We start from the raw sequence: 22952 nt of genomic DNA on the forward strand, positions 1-22952 counted from the left end.
GCACAAATCAGAAGTATAAACCATTGCCTAAAACACTCAGAAGTATATACCATTGCCTAAAACACTCAGAAGTATATACCATTGCCTAAAACACTCAGAAGTATAAACCATTGCCTAAAACACCTGATGACCTTATAAACATCATTTTCTTGATGATTCACCCGGCAGTGTTACACTTCAGGTGAACAAGGTTAAATTTTCCTACAATGAGTGGCATAAGTTGCTTGCACTTTTCTGGGTAGAACATCGTGCATGAACAATTAACAACCCAGAAAAGCTTTCAGGTTTACAGGGAACCAATATAACAACAAGAAAGGTTAAGGCACTCCTATATAGGCTTGTTTATTTTAATTTGCTACTAAGTTCTAAATAATCAAGCACATTTAATAAGAGCAGCAAGACTTTAAACCCTTTGATCTAATCCTAGTCATCAGAGCAAGGTCTGATAGGCCTAATTCAATAAATGCGACTGGTCAACAAAAGCACAACGATACAAACTAAGATAGCCCCCAACTGAAACAATATCTAGCACTATGGTGAAACCACCATTGAAGCCCTGCACCACTAATGAATGCTCATATCCAACACATAACTTCAATTGATCATGCAAACACCCACATCCACTGGTATAACTACGATCCATAAAAGTCACCTGATCTAAAATACTTACTAAACAATTTCATAATCCAAATCCAACAATAGCTTCATGCTTTGGCAACCATGTTGGATTTGCAGAAGTAACCAAGATTCTTCTTTTAAACCAGAACACAAATGCCTAGTGATCATCAGAGAAACACAAATTCTCAGCACTCTAGTTGAGATCCAATAGCAAGGTATAATTCACAACAGAAAATAAATAAATAATTCAACACCAAAACATGGAAACTAGTTTCTATCAGATCAAACCAACAACGAGAATCAGAAATTCAGTGATGAAAGCAATCAAATGTAAAGCCCTCAATATTAACTAGGGAAATGTAGTTGCAACTGAGATTCAAAATGAAGCATACACCAACAACAAAATGAAAACACAGACCTAACAATTACGACGCAAAAAAAACTCAATTAACCACTAAAACATCCCGTAACAGAGATAGATGTATAATACCAACATAAGAAAACACGCGCGATTTCATTTCCGAATCATTCCCGCTTCTGGCTCTCGATCCTCTTGTTGAGAACATCCATCTTGACGATGAGCCCCGTGACGGAGTAGAGAAGCCAGTAGAAGATGAGCGCGGAGGCGATGAGGAGCGCGTTGCGCTGCGATTTCATGATGGATTTCTGGTGGCGGAGGTGCTCCGATGGGGAGCAGGAATCGGAGTCGCAGGTGGGGCGGGTCTCGTACTTCCAGTAGATGTCCATGAGGAGGAAGAGGCAGAAGGGGACGACGGCAAGGAAGGGTTTGAGGAGACTCCGGGTGACGGTGATAAGGCCCTTCCGTAGCGGGTCAAGGCCTGGGAGAGTGAGGAAGATGAGCATGATGGCCTCTGCGCCAGCGGCGTAACCGAGAACTACCCATTCCAACGCCATTGACGGTGATCTGAGAGAGATGAAGGGGAATTTTGTAGAGAGAGAGAGATCTTAAATTGGGAATGGTTGGAGCGGTGAGTGACTTGGTTAAGCAAAGTACCTTTGAATGGGCCTATTGGGCCTATCCCCGACATCCACGATTAACCAATTATTCAAATATCATGGCCGTTTTAGGCCTGTCATGTTCCAATGCTATTTCTTTTGCAAATATTCATGACGTGTTTGCTAAATTAGTCAATAATCCAAATTTGATGCACAATATTAATTAAATAATCTTTTTAGAATTTGTAATTTTATTTTATTTTTTTTGAACAAGGTAAATATTTTTGTAATAAAAAAAATAATTTAATAATTAGGATGGTTCGGTGGTCAAGATTATATCTCTAAATATATAATATGTTTGCTTCGGTGGATAATTATGTAATATTTAATTATAGCTAACTCTATCAATTAAAATAACTTTACAATATTATTTAATATTTTATTTTTTTATTATTTTATTTAGGAAACTTAATACCATCTTAGTCTACAATATAATATTCTCTCTATCTCATAATAAGAATCGCATTTTGCCATTTCAGTCCATTTCACAATAAGAGTCACATTTTTTTTTATCATGGTAAGTAGATCTCATATTCTACTAATTCAATTCACTCATATTTAATTATAAAATTAATATTAAAAAATAGATCTCATATTCCACTAATTTAAAATTAATATAAAAAATAGACCTCATATTCCATTAATTTTTATAGTAAGTCAATGTACTTTACATTTTTTAATATTCATGCCCACATCAAATATAAATATTATGGGTCACAGAGGGAGTATAATCTAACATATTCAATACATTATTTTTTGTCTGAACTTAGTTTCTTATCTATCAAATAACATCACTAAAATCAATATTAATTAATCAAACAAGGTTGAGTCTAGGGGTGGCGAAACGGATTACCCACGGGTATCCGCACCCGACAAGTCGAGTACCCGTACCCATTTTAGCCAAATTTGTTGTCCCAATACCCGCCCCGCGGCATATCGGGATTACCCGATACCCGTGTCGGGTATCCCGTACCCGACATTGCGGGTACCCGTACCCGACCCAAAATCCTAATAAAAAATTTGAAAATCATAATAACCGTCAACGTTCCCTAATTTACTTTATTAATATCGATGGTAATGTTGAATAGATTGAGAATAAAAGTGAGGGGACACTTTATAGCTAATTCCGGTGAGTTTTCAATTGTATGTTCGTTAGAATATAAAAATATTTTAAAAGAACTCTTAGATTATATAAAGTACTTCCATTATTCCCCCTTAATAGAGGCATTTCAATTTCTTCACTCATTTTGGAAATATAATAATAGAAATACCCTTCTCTACATTATTATCTCTCTAACTTTATTTTTTCTCCGTTCTAACTATTTATTTTTAATTTTTCAAAACGAATGCATATATGGCTATTAAGTAAGTACTCCTATATTTTAACTATTTACTTTTTTTTCTCCACTTTAACTATTTAAACACCTTTATTAATATGGAATAGAGAGAGGATTAAAAGATAGAATATGGCTAATACTAATAATAATGGGTATTATCGAAACTAACGAATATACCCGCGCGGGTAGCGGATATACCCACTACCCGCAAAACTCTAAAACACACTACCCGATTCCGCCCCGTTTCTCGTTATCGTCGGGTAGCGGGTACCCAATTTCCGGCGGACAGCGAGTCAAAATGGTAATTACCTATTACTCGCTGCCCATTTTGCCACCCCTAGTTGAGTCAATACTATTTTAGACAGGATTTTAGTCCTGTTTAAATCTTAGAATTGAATACATTATGAAAGTGCGTCGTTTTTAAACTAAGAGGAAATCCTACTCCACAATTTCTACTCCACTCTTACTCCACCTTCTCACAGTAAAATATAATAATATTATAACTATAGACAATTTTAACAAGTGACGATGGATTATTTAAATTTGTTGCTGGGTATAGAGTAGAAATTGTGGAGTAGGAGAACCGCTGCCGTATTATCTAATGAGTGTTTGATTTTAATCTTGTTAGTATGGAAGTATTTAAATTTAAAGAAAGGAAAAATGATGATGGTGAAAATTCAGATGATTATTGAATACGGTCTTACTAAAGAGTGTGGAGAGTGATATATAAACATAGAGTGATTGAAGATTCAGAGTTTGCTAGTAACATTGATGTTCCTGAGCTTGGGAGGTTTGTTGGTTGTATCTTTGGGTAGAATCACCGTAAGCACACCGTTGTCGATCTGCGCTTTGATGTGATCAAGCTTCACATCTTCAGGCAGCTCAATCTCTCTGTAGAACTCCCCTTTCCCATTTCCAAATGTGTTCCTCTCCGCCACGTGCCAAACAATATCTTTCTCTTTCCCCTCTCCGAACTCAGCTTTCCCACCTTCACCTCTAATTACGAGTATGTTCCCGTTCTCCACCTGCACTTTCACATCCTCCTTGTTGTATCCTGCATTCAAAACCCATTGTTAGTTACTAAATCGAATTCCAATTAAGTGAAAGAAGCGAGAGAGAGAGGCCAAACTGACCGGGAACGTTGATTTTGAACAAGTGGGCGGTGGGGGATTCGAACCAGTCAAGGAGAGCCGTTGATCCGGGCGATGAGCGGTACACTGTGGGGCTCAGGATAAACCGCCGGAAGGGATCGCCAAACACAGCCATCAATCAAATCACTCGTATTTCTATCTCTGTGTCCAACTGTCTGTGGAATGCTATTTAAATTCATAAAGTCTCCAGAAGCTTCCCAAGGCATATCCATCTATTTGAACTTCTACTATATTCTGGAGCATTGTAATTTTTTATTTTTTTTTAATATCGACCCTTCTTAGCATTTTTTTTATGTAATTATAAATTTTGACCAAGTCAAGAAAAAACTTGACTTGATAATACTGTTATCTATTTCTGAATCTCAGAATTATCTTACATGCTTCCTCAGCGGCAAACGGTTGCTTAGAAAGACTGAATGAGATTCATAAAACAATGGAGTACTTACATTCTACATAATTGAAGTAGTGACTAGTGAATACATTAAGATTCTGTTAGTTGCGCACCAGGCTGAACAAAATATACAATCAGAATACGACTCCAATGGCTGAGACAAAAAAAAAAAAAAAAAAAAAAAAAAAAAAAAAAAAAAAAAAAAAAAAGAGAGAGAGAGAGGAGATGTTAGATAGATTTGATCACAACATTAAGACTCACACCAGATTAAACAGAAGCATCAGAATCATCTTCTGAGGTTACTTCAGCCAATGCCTCATCCTCATCCTCATCCTCCTCACTGCCGTACTCATCTATCTTAACTGTTGTCTTGGCTGCCATTTTTGACATTGCAGCTGTCTTACTAGCCCTTTGCGAACGAGTACCGATCACAGGAGTGTTGGGAACCACAGAAGTCGGAGAGCCTTCATCATCAGAGGAAGAGTCTTGGTGTGCCCTTGCTCTTCTTCTAGTAGGTCTTGGCCGGACTGACTGCGGTGCTGGAGTAGGGTCAGCTTCCAGTGAATCGTCTTTATCCAAGTTGAATGTTAGCTCCAGCTTATCTATTAACATAAGAACAATCGTAAGCAACAAAATATAAATTGAGATCATGAAACAGAACAAAGCTAGCTTCATATTTATGGATACTCCTCAACTCTTGAGTTCGAGCCTATGCAAATCAAGTGGAATGAAAGCCTTTCCGTTACCTAAAATCTGAGTAGCTTGCTCAGATGACAATTGGTCGTCAGGATTTCTGTCTATTGCCTTTAGGCGTTCAGCCATATGCCTCAGTTCCTTCGTGAGATCTTTTTCAGCTGCTACAGCTGCACTGGCACGACTCAAAATCCGCCTCATCAGTTTTATAACTCCCTGTTCTGAAACTCGGAACTGAAGCAACACAAGTATTTTACAAAGAGCAGCCACGTATGATTTTTCTGCAGCTGTCTTCTTAGCATCGAAACTTGCCACCTGGATTAACAAAACAAAGAAATAATCATGTGAAACCAACAAAATAGTAGCAGGATTAAAAATTAAAGGTAAAGGAAAATGTTAAAGTAGACGTATATGTTGAAAAGGATCATGTAACGGACAAAGAAAGAACAAACAGACAATAACTATCGAACATTAAATATTGACTTTTAGACCTCTTACAATTCTTCTAATGGTAATCTGCTATCACACCATGTGTATCGCTAAAGATAATGCAGGAAAATATATCTATCACTGGGATATCAGAGACGAGCACTATCACGGGAATGCTACGATCTCTAAAGAAAAAACACATGTTGGGAGCCAAGAAGAAAAACCATGTCAAAAATGTTGGGAATGCAAGAAAAAAAAGCTTTGTTATAGCATTATATTCCCTTTTATTCTTTGGAAAGGATAATGCTAACTGAATATGCAAGCATTGCCTTGTCAAAGAACACCACGTAATACCAAAACCAAGCATCGCAAACAGTGACATGAATAATTACAGTTGCAAGGATCATAATGAAATAAAAGCAATCAACTGAAGAAAGTCAACCACTTAATGTTATAGTACTTACTATAATGCAAAAATAAGTAGCATACCTCTACTGCAATTCGAACAGCGAGCCCTTCCTCTTCACTCTCGAAATCAAGTGAGGGACAAGTCTCTACGCTAGGATTATCACTTTTATTCTCTTCTGTGCTTGTACTCTCTTTAGCTAGTAAAGGAGCTTGAATCATTTGCAGCATAAAGCGTGATGCTTGGACACCAATTTTACGCATGTTGGATACCATCATGGTGGACCCTGCAGCATTGCCATTGATTCCTGGCCACAAGGAACGCATAACTGGCATGAAAGCCTTTGACAAACATTTCTGCAATTTGAGGGAAATGCTTTTATGAGAGAAACAAAAATAAAAAATAATGGCACACTTGTGTGCTAATTGAGTAGAATATAGCAATGCTGCTGCTGTATCAACTCAAACCTTGTGATTTATGGAGAGGGATGGATAATGCTCAAAGAAAACCGACAGACATTGTTTCAACCTACAAAATATCAGCAAATCAAACATTGTTCTCTTGTCATATAAAATGGCCAACCAATCAATAGAGAAGTAACCAACCTTTGAAATTCCTCATTATCACTACTAAAATACAGTCTGATGAGCTTGGCCAATATCAAATGATGTTTTGAAGAATGCGATCCTGGGAATTTATTGCTCAATAGTAGAATTTTTGCCAAACCTTCTCCAAGAACATCTTGAATTGATTGATGGTCTTCAACCTCTTCTAAATCATCCCAGTCATGTTCAAGTCCCGCACACAACAGATCAAGCAGTTCAAAATTTGAATCCTCGCGTGCATCACCAAATTCAAACTGGGTAGAAGAAATATCATCATCATGGACATCTGATGAGAGATTACAGTTTATGGCTTTATCCATTTCATCTGGGCCATGCCATATTGCAAGATCAAGTAACGCCTTTGCTGCCATTATTGATACAGTAGAGGGTCCCTTGACAAAAGAACATCTTAATTGCTTTACTATATCCTCGCTAGGTTTTCTTTCTAACCAACCAAAAAGGCCAAGGCACCTAACAGAAGCCCTCTGGACATCCAAGTTGGAATGCTTTGCCTGTATGTACAAGCCAACAACAAAACCCAGTTACTGCAGGTTAAGGGACCATAAAAGCAGCCAAACAATTGCAGCAACCCTACCACCCACATGGCCATAAATCAAGAAATGAAAAGAAACCATAGAAGTCCAGGAGAAGCATACCCCTGGAAGCAATAGAGAATGAAGAATTTCAGTAGGATCAATTGCATTTCCCTGCATATGACGAAATGAAGTTGTGTTTTCCAAAAGAAGCCCAACCACGGCAAGACAGTGCAGCCACTGCTTCCAATCTGCTGTCCTCTCCCTGCAAGGCTGAGCAAGTTCTTCTACCACATTAAGAACAACCTCTTCAAACTCTCCAGCAGCTGCATGGACTTTTTTACATAATTCTGCTACAGCAGCAGCCCAATTTTTCTCCCCTCCTAAATTGAAACCATCTCCAATGATGACTTCATTTCCACTCTCATCCAATTCATGATCAAGGGCTTTATGCAACAAATCTTGAAGAAACACACTGGCCACTTTTCTGTTGGAAACATCAGAGAAATCAAGCATCGTGCCCAAAAGTAGCAGTTGCCGGGATACAAATCGGTAATTTGCCCCTGCAAGATTAGATAGCATAAAATTTCCGGCACTCGAGTTATACAAAAAAAAAGTCATTCTGAAGTTCACCCACCAGCAACAATGTGCGCATTAACCAATTCAACATAATCAGAAACTGAGGCAGGAAGGATTTGGTCAAGAAGATCGTTGTTGTGTGAAGCTTCCTCTGCATATACAGTTGATTCTGTGCCCATAGTCATGGCAGCATCGGAACCTTTTTTCTGATTGATCGTGAGAAAAAAGTCAAGCAACCGAATAGAAAATGAACATACTGCTGTAACTTCTTCAAATTTGGTGGATAATATAATCCTGTCATGCATGGTCATCGACTTTGTCACTTGGTTTTCAGTTTTTAGCATTATTAATTGCTCCTATTAAAGTTTGATGAAAAATCAAGTGATAGGATAGGATGTAGTAAAGTCTCAACTATATGTTTCAGGCCCAAAGGAATTAACAATAAGATTATGAGGAGCGAAAAGAAGAAGACAAGAAATGCTTCTAAGATATACGTCCTAACAGAAAGAAAGGCTTGATAATGAGCTGAGTGAAACCATTTAACTGGTGAACATGTAAACCCATATTCAACATGTCTAGCATACCACAACATTTTCACAACAGATCATCTAACTCTCGATATAAATAACCATCTATAATAACATCAAATAAAAATTATGTTAATCATTATAAAAGCATGCTTAGCATTTAGATTTTCTCAGCTCACGTGTGCAAAAATATATGAATTGACACCTTTCCTATCAAATCAGCAAAAAATATCCAGGATCAACAAAATATTTAACACCAAATGCTTACATGTGCTTCTATGTTCAAGTGCGTACAAACCACTCTCCAGAAAACAGCAACTTCCGCATCCATTAGCTCAATGTTGTGACTGCAGTTTCCTCCTTCTGTATTGGAAGACATTAAAACTTAAGACTTAGAGTGAACAAATTTACAAGGCTTATACACAAGTATTCCACAATCAGATAATTCAAGAAATAGAACCCTTACACAGTTATAGTAATGTCCAAACTTCCGTAAAGAGAGGTTTGATTTAGATCTTAAATAATAGGAGTATTGAGTACTGAAATCAACCTATCAGATTTTACGTATCAACCAGAACATTTTGCTAAATTTTAGCAAACCTTAAGTCACGGTGTATCTGGGTGATGCAAAGACATAAGAAATTTAAGTTCTGATAAGTAATAACGACAACACAAACTTCTAAAACCTGTTATGATGTCCCACGAGATCTTCTGGACTCAAAGAAAATTTGATTGCAATCAAACAGCAATAATTTTTGTGGTGAATAAAAATGATAACTGAGAGAAGAAACACTCAGTCACATACAAAAAATTAAATCAAGCAACATGGCAATGCTCACCTTCAGATGAGTCACCACCAGGTGCAATGAATTCCCGGAGAGTTTGACCATCCTGCAGTTTAACTAATCCTGCTTTCAGAAGTGTGGACATAACTGTCTCCCCAACCGATTCATAGGTTTCAACATCAAGAAATTTAAGCAGTTCTATAGGGTCTCCATTGCAACACTTTTCAAGCCATTGATCCTTCATCATCCTGAAGCACTCCTTTGCTACAGCTGCAGATCTCTCAGCAAGGCCCCTCTGGAGAATAGTTGTTCTGAGCTTGATGCTGAAATATAAGATAAGGAATATGCCACAAAATAAGCACGTAGAATATGTACTTTTATATATTTATATCAGGAAAATAGAGGCCAAACTGAATAGGCAGAAACTATGTTGGAAATTAATAGAGAAACCATGCATCAGAGATGCACAAGGTGAAACAAAAGACTAAATGACTGAATTACCTGAGGCTCTGTAATGGGAATTTACTTGCTAGAACACAATAGGCAGCTTTCCTGGCAGATTCGTTGACATCCAGAGTGCAATCAATTATCATTGATAAAGTCTCACTTGAAGGAGGCAAAGACAGCACAATAATTTTACGAACATCCTGCAAATTTGTTACAGACTTACTCAAGTAGCATACCATGTATAGAAATGTGCAGAAATAATTATTCTCCTTGAGCAGCATTATAAAAAGTGATTCAGAAGGTCGGGAAGAATCGTGTAAGCATATCATCCAGATATATACTCAAAAAGTTACAAACATATGATGCTAGGACAAATAAATGAAAGACATACGCCATTCTGCTCCAGTGGAAGCTTCTCAAGGAACAACTCGAGAATGTCACGGTTCTCTGAATCACTTGCAAACCGCGCAAGAGACCTGATAGCAAATGTTCGAACTGTGGGTATCTTATCACCCGCACGAATCTTCATGCATTCTATCACCTCATCCCAAAGTTCACTGCTGACTTCCATATCATCCGGCAACCGCATAATTATCTACACAGTGATAAAGATGTTCCTTTACTTTCTATAACTAATAAATAAAATAAAATTTTTAATTCAAATCATATTGTTCACACTCAGAAAACGAATCTGCTAGGAACACTAAGCGCTGCTAGTCTAATTCGAAAAAAAATCCATCCCGTCCCTTCTGAAACGTGCATTTTCAACTCCAAAATTCCAGATACTGGCAGAAACAGCAGAATGGAATCATAAAAGCTAAGGTCGTTTTGGTTGCAGCCTCGGCTCTAACTTAACTATAAGGAATTTTCGCCATAAAAAATTTGGGCGAAGAATATCAGTATAACTAAAATGCACAAAACCCAACGAAAATCGAAACAGTAAACAACACTGAAAATACAGGCAAATAAACCCAAAAACGCACCTCAGAAACAATCTGACAAGCCCTGAATCTGGCAGTCTTATTCGCCGCAGTTGCAGCCAGCAGAAGAAACCTGAGGAAATTCTCCAGAAATTCATCAGCGGAGTCGTCTTTCTCGGCGCTGGAGCAAGCGAAAGTGGAGACGAACTTGATGGTGCGCTCGGAGGAGGAGTTTCTCCTCTGGAAATTGAAAAGTGGTACTAGGGCTTCGCAAAACGCTCTGCAGAATTCGGCCGGAGACGACAAGCGAAGAGCGAGGATTTCTTTGAGCTTGCGTCTGTGAGTGGCGTTGGAAGACCTAACTTCCTGGAGAATCGCAGCAATTTTAGCGGAAAGTTTCCGGTGGCCTTCCAATTGACCGATCGCCATTGTTGCTCTAGCTGCTTAATTTTTCGGGATTTGCTTTTTTGAAAATGGTTTTGTGTTCGTGAATTCAATTTGAAGCGGGAAAACAATTCTAATTTTCACCAAACGGGCCTTTAAACGGTCTCTACTTTTCGGGCCTAGTTTGGTAGTCAAGATGGGCCTTAAAACTAGTAAGGTTGTGGTTTATAAGCCCACTTCATTCCTAAAATTAGGCCGCTCCGACTGCTGCGCCGCCGCTTCTTTCTCCCGTATGTCATCTTTCATGGATTTAGAATTTTATTTCTATGTGATTATTCTGTTGAATATGCTTCGTATTGATGAATAATTGAAGGACAAAAACTGCAATCAATTTGGATTTCGATTTCTGGATATTGTACTCAAATTGATTATACTTATAATTATGCAACTAGGATCAGGATAAGATGATTTTTTTAATTATTATTTAAATATGTTGATGAATTGTGCATCAAAATATTCAAATTAGATAGTTGAATTGCTTTTAATTACTTTCCGGGTTACCAGCTTAGCCTTTGAATTAAATTGGACACTTGGGTCTTCAGTTAGTGTTGAGTATATTGAACTTGTTTGTGTGTTTTATTATAGATTCAGATTTACGATGATTTATTATCAAGTTTAACTAATTTTCTAAATGTACTTATCTAGGTGTACACTGCAGTATTCAGTAATGGTTGGATGAAGAGTTTTCAACATAGGTCCATATACTTATGATACGCTTGTGTATATAATGTGAGACTCGTTGGATTTTGTTTGGTTGAATTACAAGAATCTGTATGATTATGGACCAACCTATGAATAAGTTTATTAATTAGCTATTAAATGTTACTATATCAAGAAGTTTTAGGCAATTAGAAAAAAAATGGGAAATGTATTATATACTACTACTCTATTAATAAATTGAATAGTAATTGGGGTGTGTGTGATAGTGAGCAAACTGAAGAGATCCTTGCACCGGGATTTTCGAACATTTTGAGGACTTCTACTTCAAAACACTGAAGTGAGCTTAAAATTTAGTACTATGTCATTCAGAGGAAGGGGTGGCCGCGGCCATGGTGGGCCGCCTAGAGCCAAGGAAATGGCATTCGATCTTTTTCCGGATGTTAAGATAGGCGTTGTGACGTATTCTATGGAAGAAGTAGAGAAGTATTCTCAGTTCGTAAGCTGGTCACAGAAGCGCAAAAAACTAGACATGGAGAGTTATTTGGATAAGAATTTGCAAGTAACAACTGGTAAGGAACCACTCTGCCACTTAATAAGGATGGATAAAGATGACATGCCTGCAGATGATCTTTGTGGAGAGCATATTGTAAAGAAAATCAAGTTGGGCAATGAAATAGACTTCAACAAACTTGATCAAATTGTTAAGATTGAAGAGGAGTATGAGGAAGAAAATGAAGAGGAGGAAGTAGAAGAGAAGGAAGATGAAGATGAAGATGAAGATGACGGTGAACTCGGTGATGACGGTGATTATGGGCAGGGTGAATATTTTGACGACGATGAGGATGATTATAACATGGTTGAAGAGGAGGATGATTGGGGGTTTTTTGCATGAACAAACTTGATTCCATTGAGTCTCTTCTGTATAATCAAAATTTAATATGCGATTTTGATATTGGTGACAATATTGTTACACTTGGTAGATTTTTTCCTTGCTACATAAGCTCTAATATAGATGGTGTTATAGTATTTCTAGCTTTTCTTTCTTTCTCATAGCATACTAGTAGTATTTTTTTTCAAGAGATTTCAATCTTGAGCATACTACGATCTTATTACGTGCCAGTTTCAAAATTTAGTGGCACGCGAGGACAACGTAAATCTTTATCAATAATGTCATACTACTAGCAAACAAGAGTTATCTCATTAGATCATGAACTTTGGATAATTAACTTTGTAGATTTATAATCGGATGTAATCAGGTAAGAAATTGTATTCGGATTCGTAGTATTTTATATCTTCAATATCCAATGCATTTCAAAAAATGTCCCTAATTTTTGTTTTTCGTCATATGTATTAGCTTTCAACATATTTCAGAAAATGTCACGCCATACAAAAATTTCAACTTAACACATGAAAGTTTTAACAAAAAATAAGAAGGGTTAGTAGTGCTTTGTACTCTAATTTTGTTTTTTTTTTTTCTCAAAATTGAGAAAATTTTCTTAAGTACCTTAAAAGTTGAAGACATTTTCTATATGCTAAAACTTAGAGATATTTTCTAGTAGTAGTATATACGTTAAAAATTGGTAAGGCAAAACGATATGAACACTTGCTATCTATTATTAAAATGACGTCGTTGTGTGTGTTGAGGGGAAAAAATATTTACATGCCTAATTATGACGATATGAATAACTTTTTAGTCAATACATTTTCTATTTCTCTAAAATGAGACATTTTATGGAAAATATTGAATGTTGGTGGCATTTAGTGAAAACACAAAATCATGGATATTTTTTATAAATACGCGTAAAGTCCCAAATATAAAACACTAGTAATCTTTTTTTAACCAAATTAATCAATTGGGAGTATATTATATGCTTTAAGCGGCATACCTTATTAGTGGTTGTCACCATCCACAGCCATATCACGCGTGGTCCGCCAAATTTGCGGCTTCTTTTCATTGTAATATCATAATTGGCATTGAAAATGTTTCCCTTCTCTCAAACATCATCGGATAGAATTTATTTATTCGATATGTTGATACAATTTGCCTCTCACTTGATTGGTGCTGGATCAAATCAAGACCCTTGTATAAGATTAGTATCATTAATACAATGGTATCGATTCTTCTTTAGTAACTCGCATGCTAGCTTAATTATATTACTACGTTATTACTCTAACCACCTCTGATCGAGTTGCACTTATTTCTCAATAAATCATTATGAGAAAAAAACTTAGTTAAGATATATCAAAAGGTCATTTTTCTAGTCAATTACAGCGTTCACTTTCTCTTAGAATTAGAGAAAAAAATAGTAACTATTGAATTACAAAGCTCGAGTAATGGAATAATTCATCACCATCACCAACACACATTATGCTTTGTTTGAGCCCAAAATAGATGTATTGAAATAAATTTTATATTGAAGCATAAAAACATTTCAAATGTGTGGATATGCCATCTCTACAAGAAATAAGGATTTTGACCGAGATAAGTAGGAACCTTAAGAATAAAAATATAGAGAAAATATTCGTGATGGGTTAAAAATGCAAGTAGCAGATTCTGAGAGAGTCTGTATAGCGCAATCTTGAGGTATATTTCAATCCTCCAAACACAATAGCCATTAGTTTTTTGGTACAACATGTTTTATTGATTCATTCCTTATCCAAATAATATATATTGCCTGGTTTTCGATTGTACTAATGAACCTTCCTTTGAAAGATATCGTAAATATATCTTTATATATATTTAGTTTCGTTTTTATTGTTCTGATTTTTCTATGGTTTCTATTAAATTTATGTAGTGTTTGAACACATATGTAAGTGAAATTTCGTTTGATTCGAAACCAAAATCTGCATTTAATCATTGTGTTTGAAAACGTATGTAAGTGAAATTTTGTTCAATTCGAACTGCCTTCAACCATTGAAGGAATACATGTCATCCACTTTACATCTTGGCGATCCAAGGCTAAAAAAGGTTCTCACATTCATGCGATAAAAATAAGATTGGATTCTCAATTAAATCTCTCCTAATTAGAATACTAGGAGTATATAATTTTACAAACCGAACAAACTACAACATATGACACTTTAATATTTATTTGGCACAAGCCACAAAGTACGTACATTGTAAATGCTTTTATTTTACTCTCTTAGACTCATTCAACAAAACATAATTTTGATCGATCTTCGTGACTTCGCAATAATATTTAATTTGACTATTTTATTTTAATTATCTGTTTTTACTCTTTTGATCTTTACTCACATGTATTTTCTTTATTTGTATATCTTATTCTAATTAATTTATACTCTTTGATCATTAGTCATACATCATTTCTTTGTCATTTATTTTTCATTTTTTACTCGACTTAAATCATGAATTAAAATTGTATTACTAATTATCAACATAGTTTGAAATGTTTCATTAGTAAGGAAATGATAAATTCTTCATTTATAGTGGGATAATATAACTACATTTATGTTTTAGTAATTAGTAATTCTTCATATTGCTTCAAGATGTAATTTTCTATATATTCGTTAAAAATTGTATTCATTTTTTGAAATTCTTATGTTCCGTGTATAGCACGGGTGTTAACACTAGTAAAGAGAAACTGTAAAGTTTAAATATGCACATTATTTGGATGGGTGTCCAAGTCTATTTGACTTACAAACGATGAAGCCATAAAAGCTCCTTTCTATTTGTTTTATTTTTATTTTTTGTTAAAGCAATTGTATAGTCTTCATCTGTATTTATATAATATGTACGTAGGGGCACACTATGGTGACACCATAGATAAATTAACACCATACCATCAATGAGATGCGTTAGATCTCTTATATGGATGCCTAGGATTAAATTTAGAGAATAGAGTACGGATTGCAGTCTAACGTATTGTAAATTGTTGGCCTGGGTATTTTCGTCATTTCGATGAAATGTAGTCAGGGAATAAACAATAATATTTTTTTGTTTTGTACCGCAATATGTGAAGCATTCACTGCACATAGTGCACTTGCAAAATTGAACTCATTAGGAGGCAATATCCAATTAATGGGGATGCAATCACGAATCAATAGTGTAAAATTACAAATTAATTATATTGTATTGTGTAAGTATTAATGTAATTGAATTCACTGAAGACTACACACCACAAAACAATAGTCAGCAATATTGTGAGAACAAATCTGCAATGTAAAATGGACTTACATTTTACTAACTTTTTCCATCACTTTTCACCGTATTTCTTAAAATTCGTGCCAAGTCAAATGGTATATATTAATAAGGGACGGAGGAAGTATTATCTAACAAAATATCTATATTTTTATAGAGAAAAAACTAGATATATAAAATATATAAAGAATAGAGTAGAGAATTCTAAAATTAAGTAAGGAATTCCTATAAATATGGGTGAATTGTATCATTTTGTTTTGAGAAATTGAAAATCAAAGTATTCCTTAATTTACCCAAATCACCGACATCTCCTAAATGATTTTTCATAATATCCACACATTGTCTTATTAAATATTCCCTCCAAATTAAATTACATAAGATAAAAACATTCTAAAAAATAGGACTTTTTTTTGGACGTCCCAAAAAAAAATAGAACTATTTTTCATAGACAAATGAAGTATTCTATATTAGCTTCATTGGGATCAGATTGCAACCATTTTGAAGGCAAAATCAATGTCCATGTGAAGTCAAAAACAGTTTGAAAGCATGTTAGAAAATAATAAGAAGAGGACAGAATCAACAAGAAGTACACCAAGATATTAAAATACTACTATAATTATAAATAAAAAGCATAAAATGAGTGTCTAATAGTGCCAAATATTAATGGTAGTTTAAACCATTCCAGGGTTGTCCTTCTCTTGATCCTTTTTCAAGGCTTAATAATCATTTTAACTTGATACAGATCTCCTTGAAGAATTATAGTGTTCAATCTCACAACAATATTAGCCTTTTGTCTATCAATATGGTACTCCAAATGCTCCTTAGATCATCAAATATATTTCCCTATTATAAGTATATTATGGTTTGAAGAAAGACAATATTTCATTTATGCTAAGAGATTGAAGTAAAATGGGAGCCAACAATGCATAATTATAGTTTAATTACCTCCAACAACTTTGTCAAGACTTTTAACCGATCACGGACATTTTTCTCAAGAATATTGCAGAAAAATTGTTTATCGATGCGCAGAAGTCTACATTCTTCATTTACGCATGCCGTAGAAGGCCGGTGAATGTTGCAAAAAATTGCAATCTCACCAAATGAGTTGTTTGGCACTAAATAAGATGCGACATTATCTCCTATTATGAGTATTTTAGACTCCTGCAAGATATAACAACTATTGATCAATCTCATATCAAACAAGAAAATAAATCAACATAACAAACATGACCGATTCAATGTTTGAATATCTACAAGAAATAAATGGTTGTCATTGAAAAAGAAATTTCCATCCAATTAACATAGAAATTATTACTGAAGATGTCTAAAAAAACAATGGACTAAAATATTTCAAGTTCTAAAAACAAAAGGTGATTAAAAGAGTTAAATATACTAGTTTTCAGATTCTTACCTTGGCATGAACCAATATTGTGATATCTTTGAAATTGAGATATCTTTTTAGAAGGGCGTTATTAGTGTAGCCGCTTTCATATTGCAAATGAAAGTGCTGATTTATTTGACCATGTAAATGGTTTTTCATGAAATTTTCAAGATAAACCATTTTTTTCTCATATTTCAATGCCTTCGATTTTTTCATGATCAATTCTGTTACTAGCCAAATCTATACCAAAAATTATGTAAACAAAAATATAAATGTAATGAAATAATCTCTTTCTATCTGACTGGATGTATATCCCCAAAACATGTAGTACAAGAAAAAGACAAACATGATAAATAAACATTTCTTAGACAAACTTATTACAAAAAAGAAAACACAATCTACAGCTAGACTCCTTGTTGATTCACTCTTTTCCCGCCAACTTTAATGAAATTTGTTTTGATTATAAACAATAAATGTATAGAGTACAAGATATTGTGCTTTATAATAATTATAATAATAATAATAATAATAAATAATAATAATAATAATAATAATAATAATAATAATAATAATAATAATAATAATATAGTATGACCATTGCAAAAGCATTATAAATCAAGGTAACGGTGAAAGCTTGTCAGAATCGGAAGGACTCAACTAGAAAAGAAAAAAAGAAGATAGAATTTGAGATCTGTGAAGACATAAATTTTCGTCCACCGGTTAAAGTGGTCACAAAAATTGTGATTGAATTGGGTCAAAATATTCTTTCTAATCTCCTTTTATATAGAGTTATAATGGGTCATATTAAGGATGCATAAAGGTTGGACTTGGGCCAAACAACTTCAATTAAATACAAACCAACAGAATATTAAAATAATATTGATTGTCCGTCCAATCCCAAATTACGAATAATCTCCGTTTTACCTCTTTAATTTTTTACGTCCTGTGTTTAAGATATACTCCCTCCGTCCTTGAAATTTTGGCACATTTTTCCATTTCCGTTCATCCCACAAAATTTGTCACTTTCACTTTTTACCATTTTTTACAGTGGACCTCACATTCCACTAACTTATTTTCACTCACATTTTATTATAAAACTAATATTTTAAAAGTAGGACACACATCCTACCAACTTTTTCAACCCACTTTCCATTACATTTCTTAAAACATGTGCCCGATCAAACTATAATAAAATTTGGGGGATGGAGGGAGTATATTTTAATATAGAGTGAACTACATAAATGGTACCTGATCTTTATTTTATATCGTTTTTGGTACCTATAAATTACATTTTTGGTATCTGATGCAATTTTCTTCCCAAAATGACCTTTAAACAAATATATTTTCTCATTGATGTCATAAAGGATATTTTGGGCATCCATAAAATTAGTACCAAAAGTGATATTATAATATCTTCTTTCATTTTCCTAATTCTTTATACTATTATTATTAATCAATATTAATATTATTATTTTGATGTTATAAATTAATAATTAATTTATTTTTAATATCATTCAATTATATTTAAATATAATTATAGTTATAATTATATTTAAATATTATAATAATATTATTATTATAATACTAAAAACTAATAGTAATTAATAAATAATTATAGTATAATTATATAAATTATGAATCACATAATATTATGTAATAATAATAATAATAATAATAATTATTATTATTATTATTAGTAATTAATCAATATAGCCTTAATAAAAATTTAACATTGTGAACTGTAATGATATAAAAGTTGAATATTATTAGTTACGTGTTTTAACCTTAAAATGAGTATAAAATAATTTAATAAAAAATAAATTAATTTAATTATTATTATTATTATTATTATTATTATTATTAACTAATCAATATAGCCTTAATAAAAATTTAACATTGTGAACTGTAATGATATAAAAGTTGAATATTATTAGTTACGTGTTTTAACCTTAAAATGAGTATAAAATAATTTAATAAAAAATAAATTAATTTAATTAATTTAAATAACTAATTTAATTAGATATATTTTATTTTTTTATTTATATAATGCAATAAGATGTAAGATAAAATAGTAAAAAGAAAGAAGAAAATGAGAAAAAAGAAAGAATAAGGAACTAAATAAGAAAAAGAGAAATAAGAAAGGAAGAAAAAATAATCACATATTTGGTACCATTTAATTGAAATTTCCAAAAATATCCTCCATGAAAAAAAAATCACATATTTGGTACCTAGGGTTATTTTTGTCATTGGGTACCAAAAACGATATAAAATAAAGATCAGGTACCATTTATATGCGAAAGTGAAAGATCAGGTACCATTTATGTAGTTCACTCTTTAATATATAAATAAATGTATATTACTCCCTCCGTCCCACTTTAGGAGTCTCAGTTAAGTTCGGCACGAGTTTTAAGAAATGTAAAGGAAAGTTGGTGAAAAAAGATATTGGAATGTGGGTCCTACTTTTTTATATTAGTTTTATAATAAAATGTGAGTGAAAAAAGGTTAGTGGAATGTGGGACCTAATACCATTTATGGAATATTCCAACCCGGACTCCTAAATTGTGACACCCAAAAATGGTAAATTGGGACTCCAAAAGTGGGATAGAGGGAGTAGTATTTTATAATTTAATGGAAAAACAAATATAGTACTCCCTCCGTCCTTGAAAAATAAAGACATTTTTAATGACATGTGAATTAATGCATAATTGATAAAGTAAAAGAGATAAAGAGAAGGATAGTTAAAATAATAATTAGTAGATAGTGGGACCCACTGATGCACTATTTTTTAGCACTATAAATACCTGCAAGTATACAGAGTAGGAATAGTATAGCTAAAGGTCAGTATCGGATATCGAATACGGGGAAGGCAAACACACACTGTCTATCTTCTACTAAGACTCAATTACTATCTGGAGAAACGAGAATTTTTTGGAAACTTTTGAAAACTAAAAATAATTAAAAGCAATTAACAACTAGATGCGAATAAAACACGGAGACAATCGATAGAGATAAGGGATGGTTATACAAATTCCAAACTATAATACCCTAGCACAGTAACTCCTTCCGTCCGCGAATAGAAGTCCCGTTTTTCCATTTTAGTCCGTCCACGAATAAGAGTCCCGGTTCACTTTTACCATAAATGGTAATAGGGTCTCACCTTCCACTAACTCATTTCAAAAAGAACTCGTGTAGATACTATATTTTTCAAATACTAATTGAAAGTATATTTTTAAGTAATTTAGATTGTTAAAATGAGCTTTTGTATAACAATTTACACAAACTTTAGAAGGATTTAAAAAGTTTATTAAAGAAAATATTTTAAAGAATGAGTTGATTAGGAGCTTAAGCCCCTTGTCTCTTTCACCTAGTTCTGCCAATGGACCTGCGTATTATTAGTATGTAATGAAGGCTTTAGTGGAATAAATTGGAAAATAATTGATGTATATATATGTAATTAGTTTATTAGAATTTTCTATGAATGGAAATGGATATTTTTATGATATGGACAAAACAAAAAAAAGTATCTTTACTTTTATGGACGAAAGAAGTATAATTTTTCTATTTTTTTAATAAAATCTTTTAATACATAAATATTAGGATTTGAATTGCTGAATGTCAACTAAAATGTTTTGTGTTGGAGAGTTCAAAAGTCATTTCGATCATAGTGTTGCTATTGAGAACTTGCATAATTTCTAATGGTTTTATAAAATTCTAAAAGAGTAGGAAAAAAGCACCAATGGAATGGGATCCCATGTTGTGGTGGGGTACACATAGGAACAGAACTAGAAATGTAAATAAGTCGGTGCTAATATATAAAAATTAACTAAGATTGTAAATATATAGTTGAAATAATATTTTAATATTTTAAGCTGTTTTATTTATTTTATAAATTTATACAATGATGAAAACACAAATACATAATAAATTTCAAGTATAAAATTTAATACTCTATATTTTTATAATAGGCATTCAAATTATAAAATTTTTTAAAAAAATTGGTGATTGAAATCATAATATTTAATCACAAAATTTTAGTTTATCTCAATTATCATATCCGATTATAATATATTGTATTTTGGTAATGTTTTATTAAAATCTGAAAAAATATGTATTCTAATAAATTTTAAAATTCTAGATTTAATACTTTACTTTCAAATAAACTAATTAGAATTTGACAATTTTTATATATTTAAATGACTACTAAAATTTTACTATATTGAAATAGAGATACAAATAGAGATACATAAATTGTGATATTATTAAGATATGCAAAATATTAAATTTAAAAGCTTGAAATATTATACCACGATTCTTCATAGACGTGGTATACCTAATACAAGCTACAAATGTTACTTATGTTTAAATTTAATACACCATATGAAAACTATACTAATGTTAAAATTTAATACTCCACCATATGAAAACTATACTAATATACAGTAAACGACATTTCAATCAAATATAGCATTGAGGCCCTTAGGGAACGATCTCATCAATTGGGTTAAAGAGGCCAAATATACTAGTACTCCATATAGTATGGCGTCCTATAATTTTAGTATTTATGAAATATTTTTAGATATGCAATTTACGTTATTATCAAATACATGTGTGATGAGAACATATACATCACCATTAGCCTTATCCTCTAGGCAGTATAAGATGAAAAACTTTCGGCCTTTTCAAAAAGTTTTTTAACATTTGTAAGTTTTGACGCATCAAAAGTTTATAATGTTACACAAATATGCAAAATTTTATGTACTATATGAAAAAGGGCATATATAAAATCCAAAAATTGGATGATTGTATGAATTTGAAGAGTGGTGACTTAGCTAACGATGATTTTCTTTTTTGTTTTAATCTGCCCAAGAATAAATCACGGGAAGAACGAAGAAGTCACGCATACTTTTGATTTCAATGGTTCATCACCACCAAACTCTTCACCATAAGAATTGGAACATTTGGGGGTTATTTATGAAATTAAATCCAGTATCCAAAAATAAGTGTCATCTTTGTACACCATTCTTTTCTATTGAGGGAATACTATTAAACATTAAATATACACCTGTGGTTGTGGTTCACTACTTTATTTAGGTATTGACTAAACGGTGGGTTATGGAATTACTAGATAACTTTATCTTTTTGGCGGAGGAGTTGCATTTGTAATGCCTTTTTGTACTTATACATGCACTAAAAGTTGAATTCGCCGTAACCAAATTAATATTCATTATATATTTAAAAGCATGAGATTAGTATCACAAACATGGAGTATAAAAAATGGTTTAAAGATAAGAGGGCGACAGCCATGCACTACCCACGACCTTGGACGATATCAAATGAGGATTTTTCAAATGTGAACGAGAGACGTAATCATTAAATTGTAAATGAACGAGACTGAATTACAAAAGTACCCATGATCTCTAAAAGCTCTCCATCAGAAATTAGAGCTTTAAATTTAGAGTTATTTTAGTTATGTAAATTTTAGTAGGAGTATAATTTTAATAAAAACCATATAATTCGGATATGAATTTAATTATGATATAATAGTAGACACAATAATACATTATATTCCCTCTATCAATCTCAATTTCCAAAGGTCAAAAAAAATTAATAATCTTATATTTTTAGTAAGTTTCTCCTTATGTGAAATTGGCATGATCATATTTCCTTCTAATAATATTTTCTTTTTTTATATTTCTTTCATATTTTATCTTAAAATTTTATCATCTACTATAGTGAACAAAGAAAATATAAAAAATAAAAGAGCATAACATAAGCATAAATAGGGCATGTGATAAGATGAGAGTAATCTGTAATTCTTGGATTGAAGATAATGAGAGAGGCGTGGGCGAGGTAGTCGAGGAGGGAATCTT

The 22952-nt window shown here is 33.0% G+C and overlaps 3 protein-coding genes across 3 annotated transcripts; all 3 read right to left on the reverse strand.

The window, feature by feature from the left end:
* Window positions 1-933: 933 nt before the first annotated feature.
* Window positions 934-1607, reverse strand: LOC125215199. The gene has a single exon (XM_048116546.1). It carries the CDS (start codon window positions 1531-1533, stop codon window positions 1144-1146), a length of 390 nt encoding a protein of 129 aa, XP_047972503.1. The 5' UTR covers window positions 1534-1607; the 3' UTR covers window positions 934-1143.
* A 2029-nt stretch (window positions 1608-3636) lies between these two features.
* Window positions 3637-4241, reverse strand: LOC125215231 (15.7 kDa heat shock protein, peroxisomal-like). Its single transcript, XM_048116592.1, has 2 exons — window positions 4106-4241; window positions 3637-4026 (listed from the first exon to the last, which is right to left on the reverse strand). The coding sequence occupies exons 1-2, from the start codon at window positions 4236-4238 to the stop codon at window positions 3722-3724; spliced, it is 438 nt and encodes a 145-aa protein (XP_047972549.1). The 5' UTR covers window positions 4239-4241; the 3' UTR covers window positions 3637-3721.
* Window positions 4242-4589: 348 nt separating this feature from the next.
* On the reverse strand, window positions 4590-10887 carry LOC125215230 (condensin complex subunit 3). Its single transcript, XM_048116591.1, has 12 exons — window positions 10502-10887; window positions 9910-10113; window positions 9573-9718; window positions 9126-9394; window positions 8555-8649; window positions 7818-7965; window positions 7304-7743; window positions 6648-7159; window positions 6510-6570; window positions 6126-6398; window positions 5261-5522; window positions 4590-5116 (listed from the first exon to the last, which is right to left on the reverse strand). The coding sequence occupies exons 1-12, from the start codon at window positions 10865-10867 to the stop codon at window positions 4782-4784; spliced, it is 3111 nt and encodes a 1036-aa protein (XP_047972548.1). The 5' UTR covers window positions 10868-10887; the 3' UTR covers window positions 4590-4781.
* Window positions 10888-22952: the final 12065 nt, after the last annotated feature.

This window comes from Salvia hispanica, chromosome 3 (assembly GCF_023119035.1).
Source record: "Salvia hispanica cultivar TCC Black 2014 chromosome 3, UniMelb_Shisp_WGS_1.0, whole genome shotgun sequence".
In the NCBI taxonomy this organism is placed as follows: domain Eukaryota; kingdom Viridiplantae; phylum Streptophyta; class Magnoliopsida; order Lamiales; family Lamiaceae; genus Salvia; species Salvia hispanica.

Bases quoted from the DNA above. Each gene is read 5' to 3' on its own strand.
- LOC125215230 (XM_048116591.1), bottom strand. From the start codon at position 10,867: ATGGCGATCGGTCAATTGGAAGGCCACCGGAAACTTTCCGCTAAAATT. The intron at 6,399-6,509 runs GTTTGAGTTGAT...CTCAAATTGCAG, and splicing joins CCCTCTCCATAAATCACAAG to AAATGTTTGTCAAAGGCTTT. The intron at 5,523-6,125 runs GTATGCTACTTA...TTGTTAATCCAG, and splicing joins CTGTTCGAATTGCAGTAGAG to GTGGCAAGTTTCGATGCTAA.
- LOC125215231 (XM_048116592.1), bottom strand. From the start codon at position 4,238: ATGGCTGTGTTTGGCGATCCCTTCCGGCGGTTTATCCTGAGCCCCACA. The intron at 4,027-4,105 runs GTCAGTTTGGCC...TTTTGAATGCAG, and splicing joins GTTCAAAATCAACGTTCCCG to GATACAACAAGGAGGATGTG.
- LOC125215199 (XM_048116546.1), bottom strand. From the start codon at position 1,533: ATGGCGTTGGAATGGGTAGTTCTCGGTTACGCCGCTGGCGCAGAGGCC.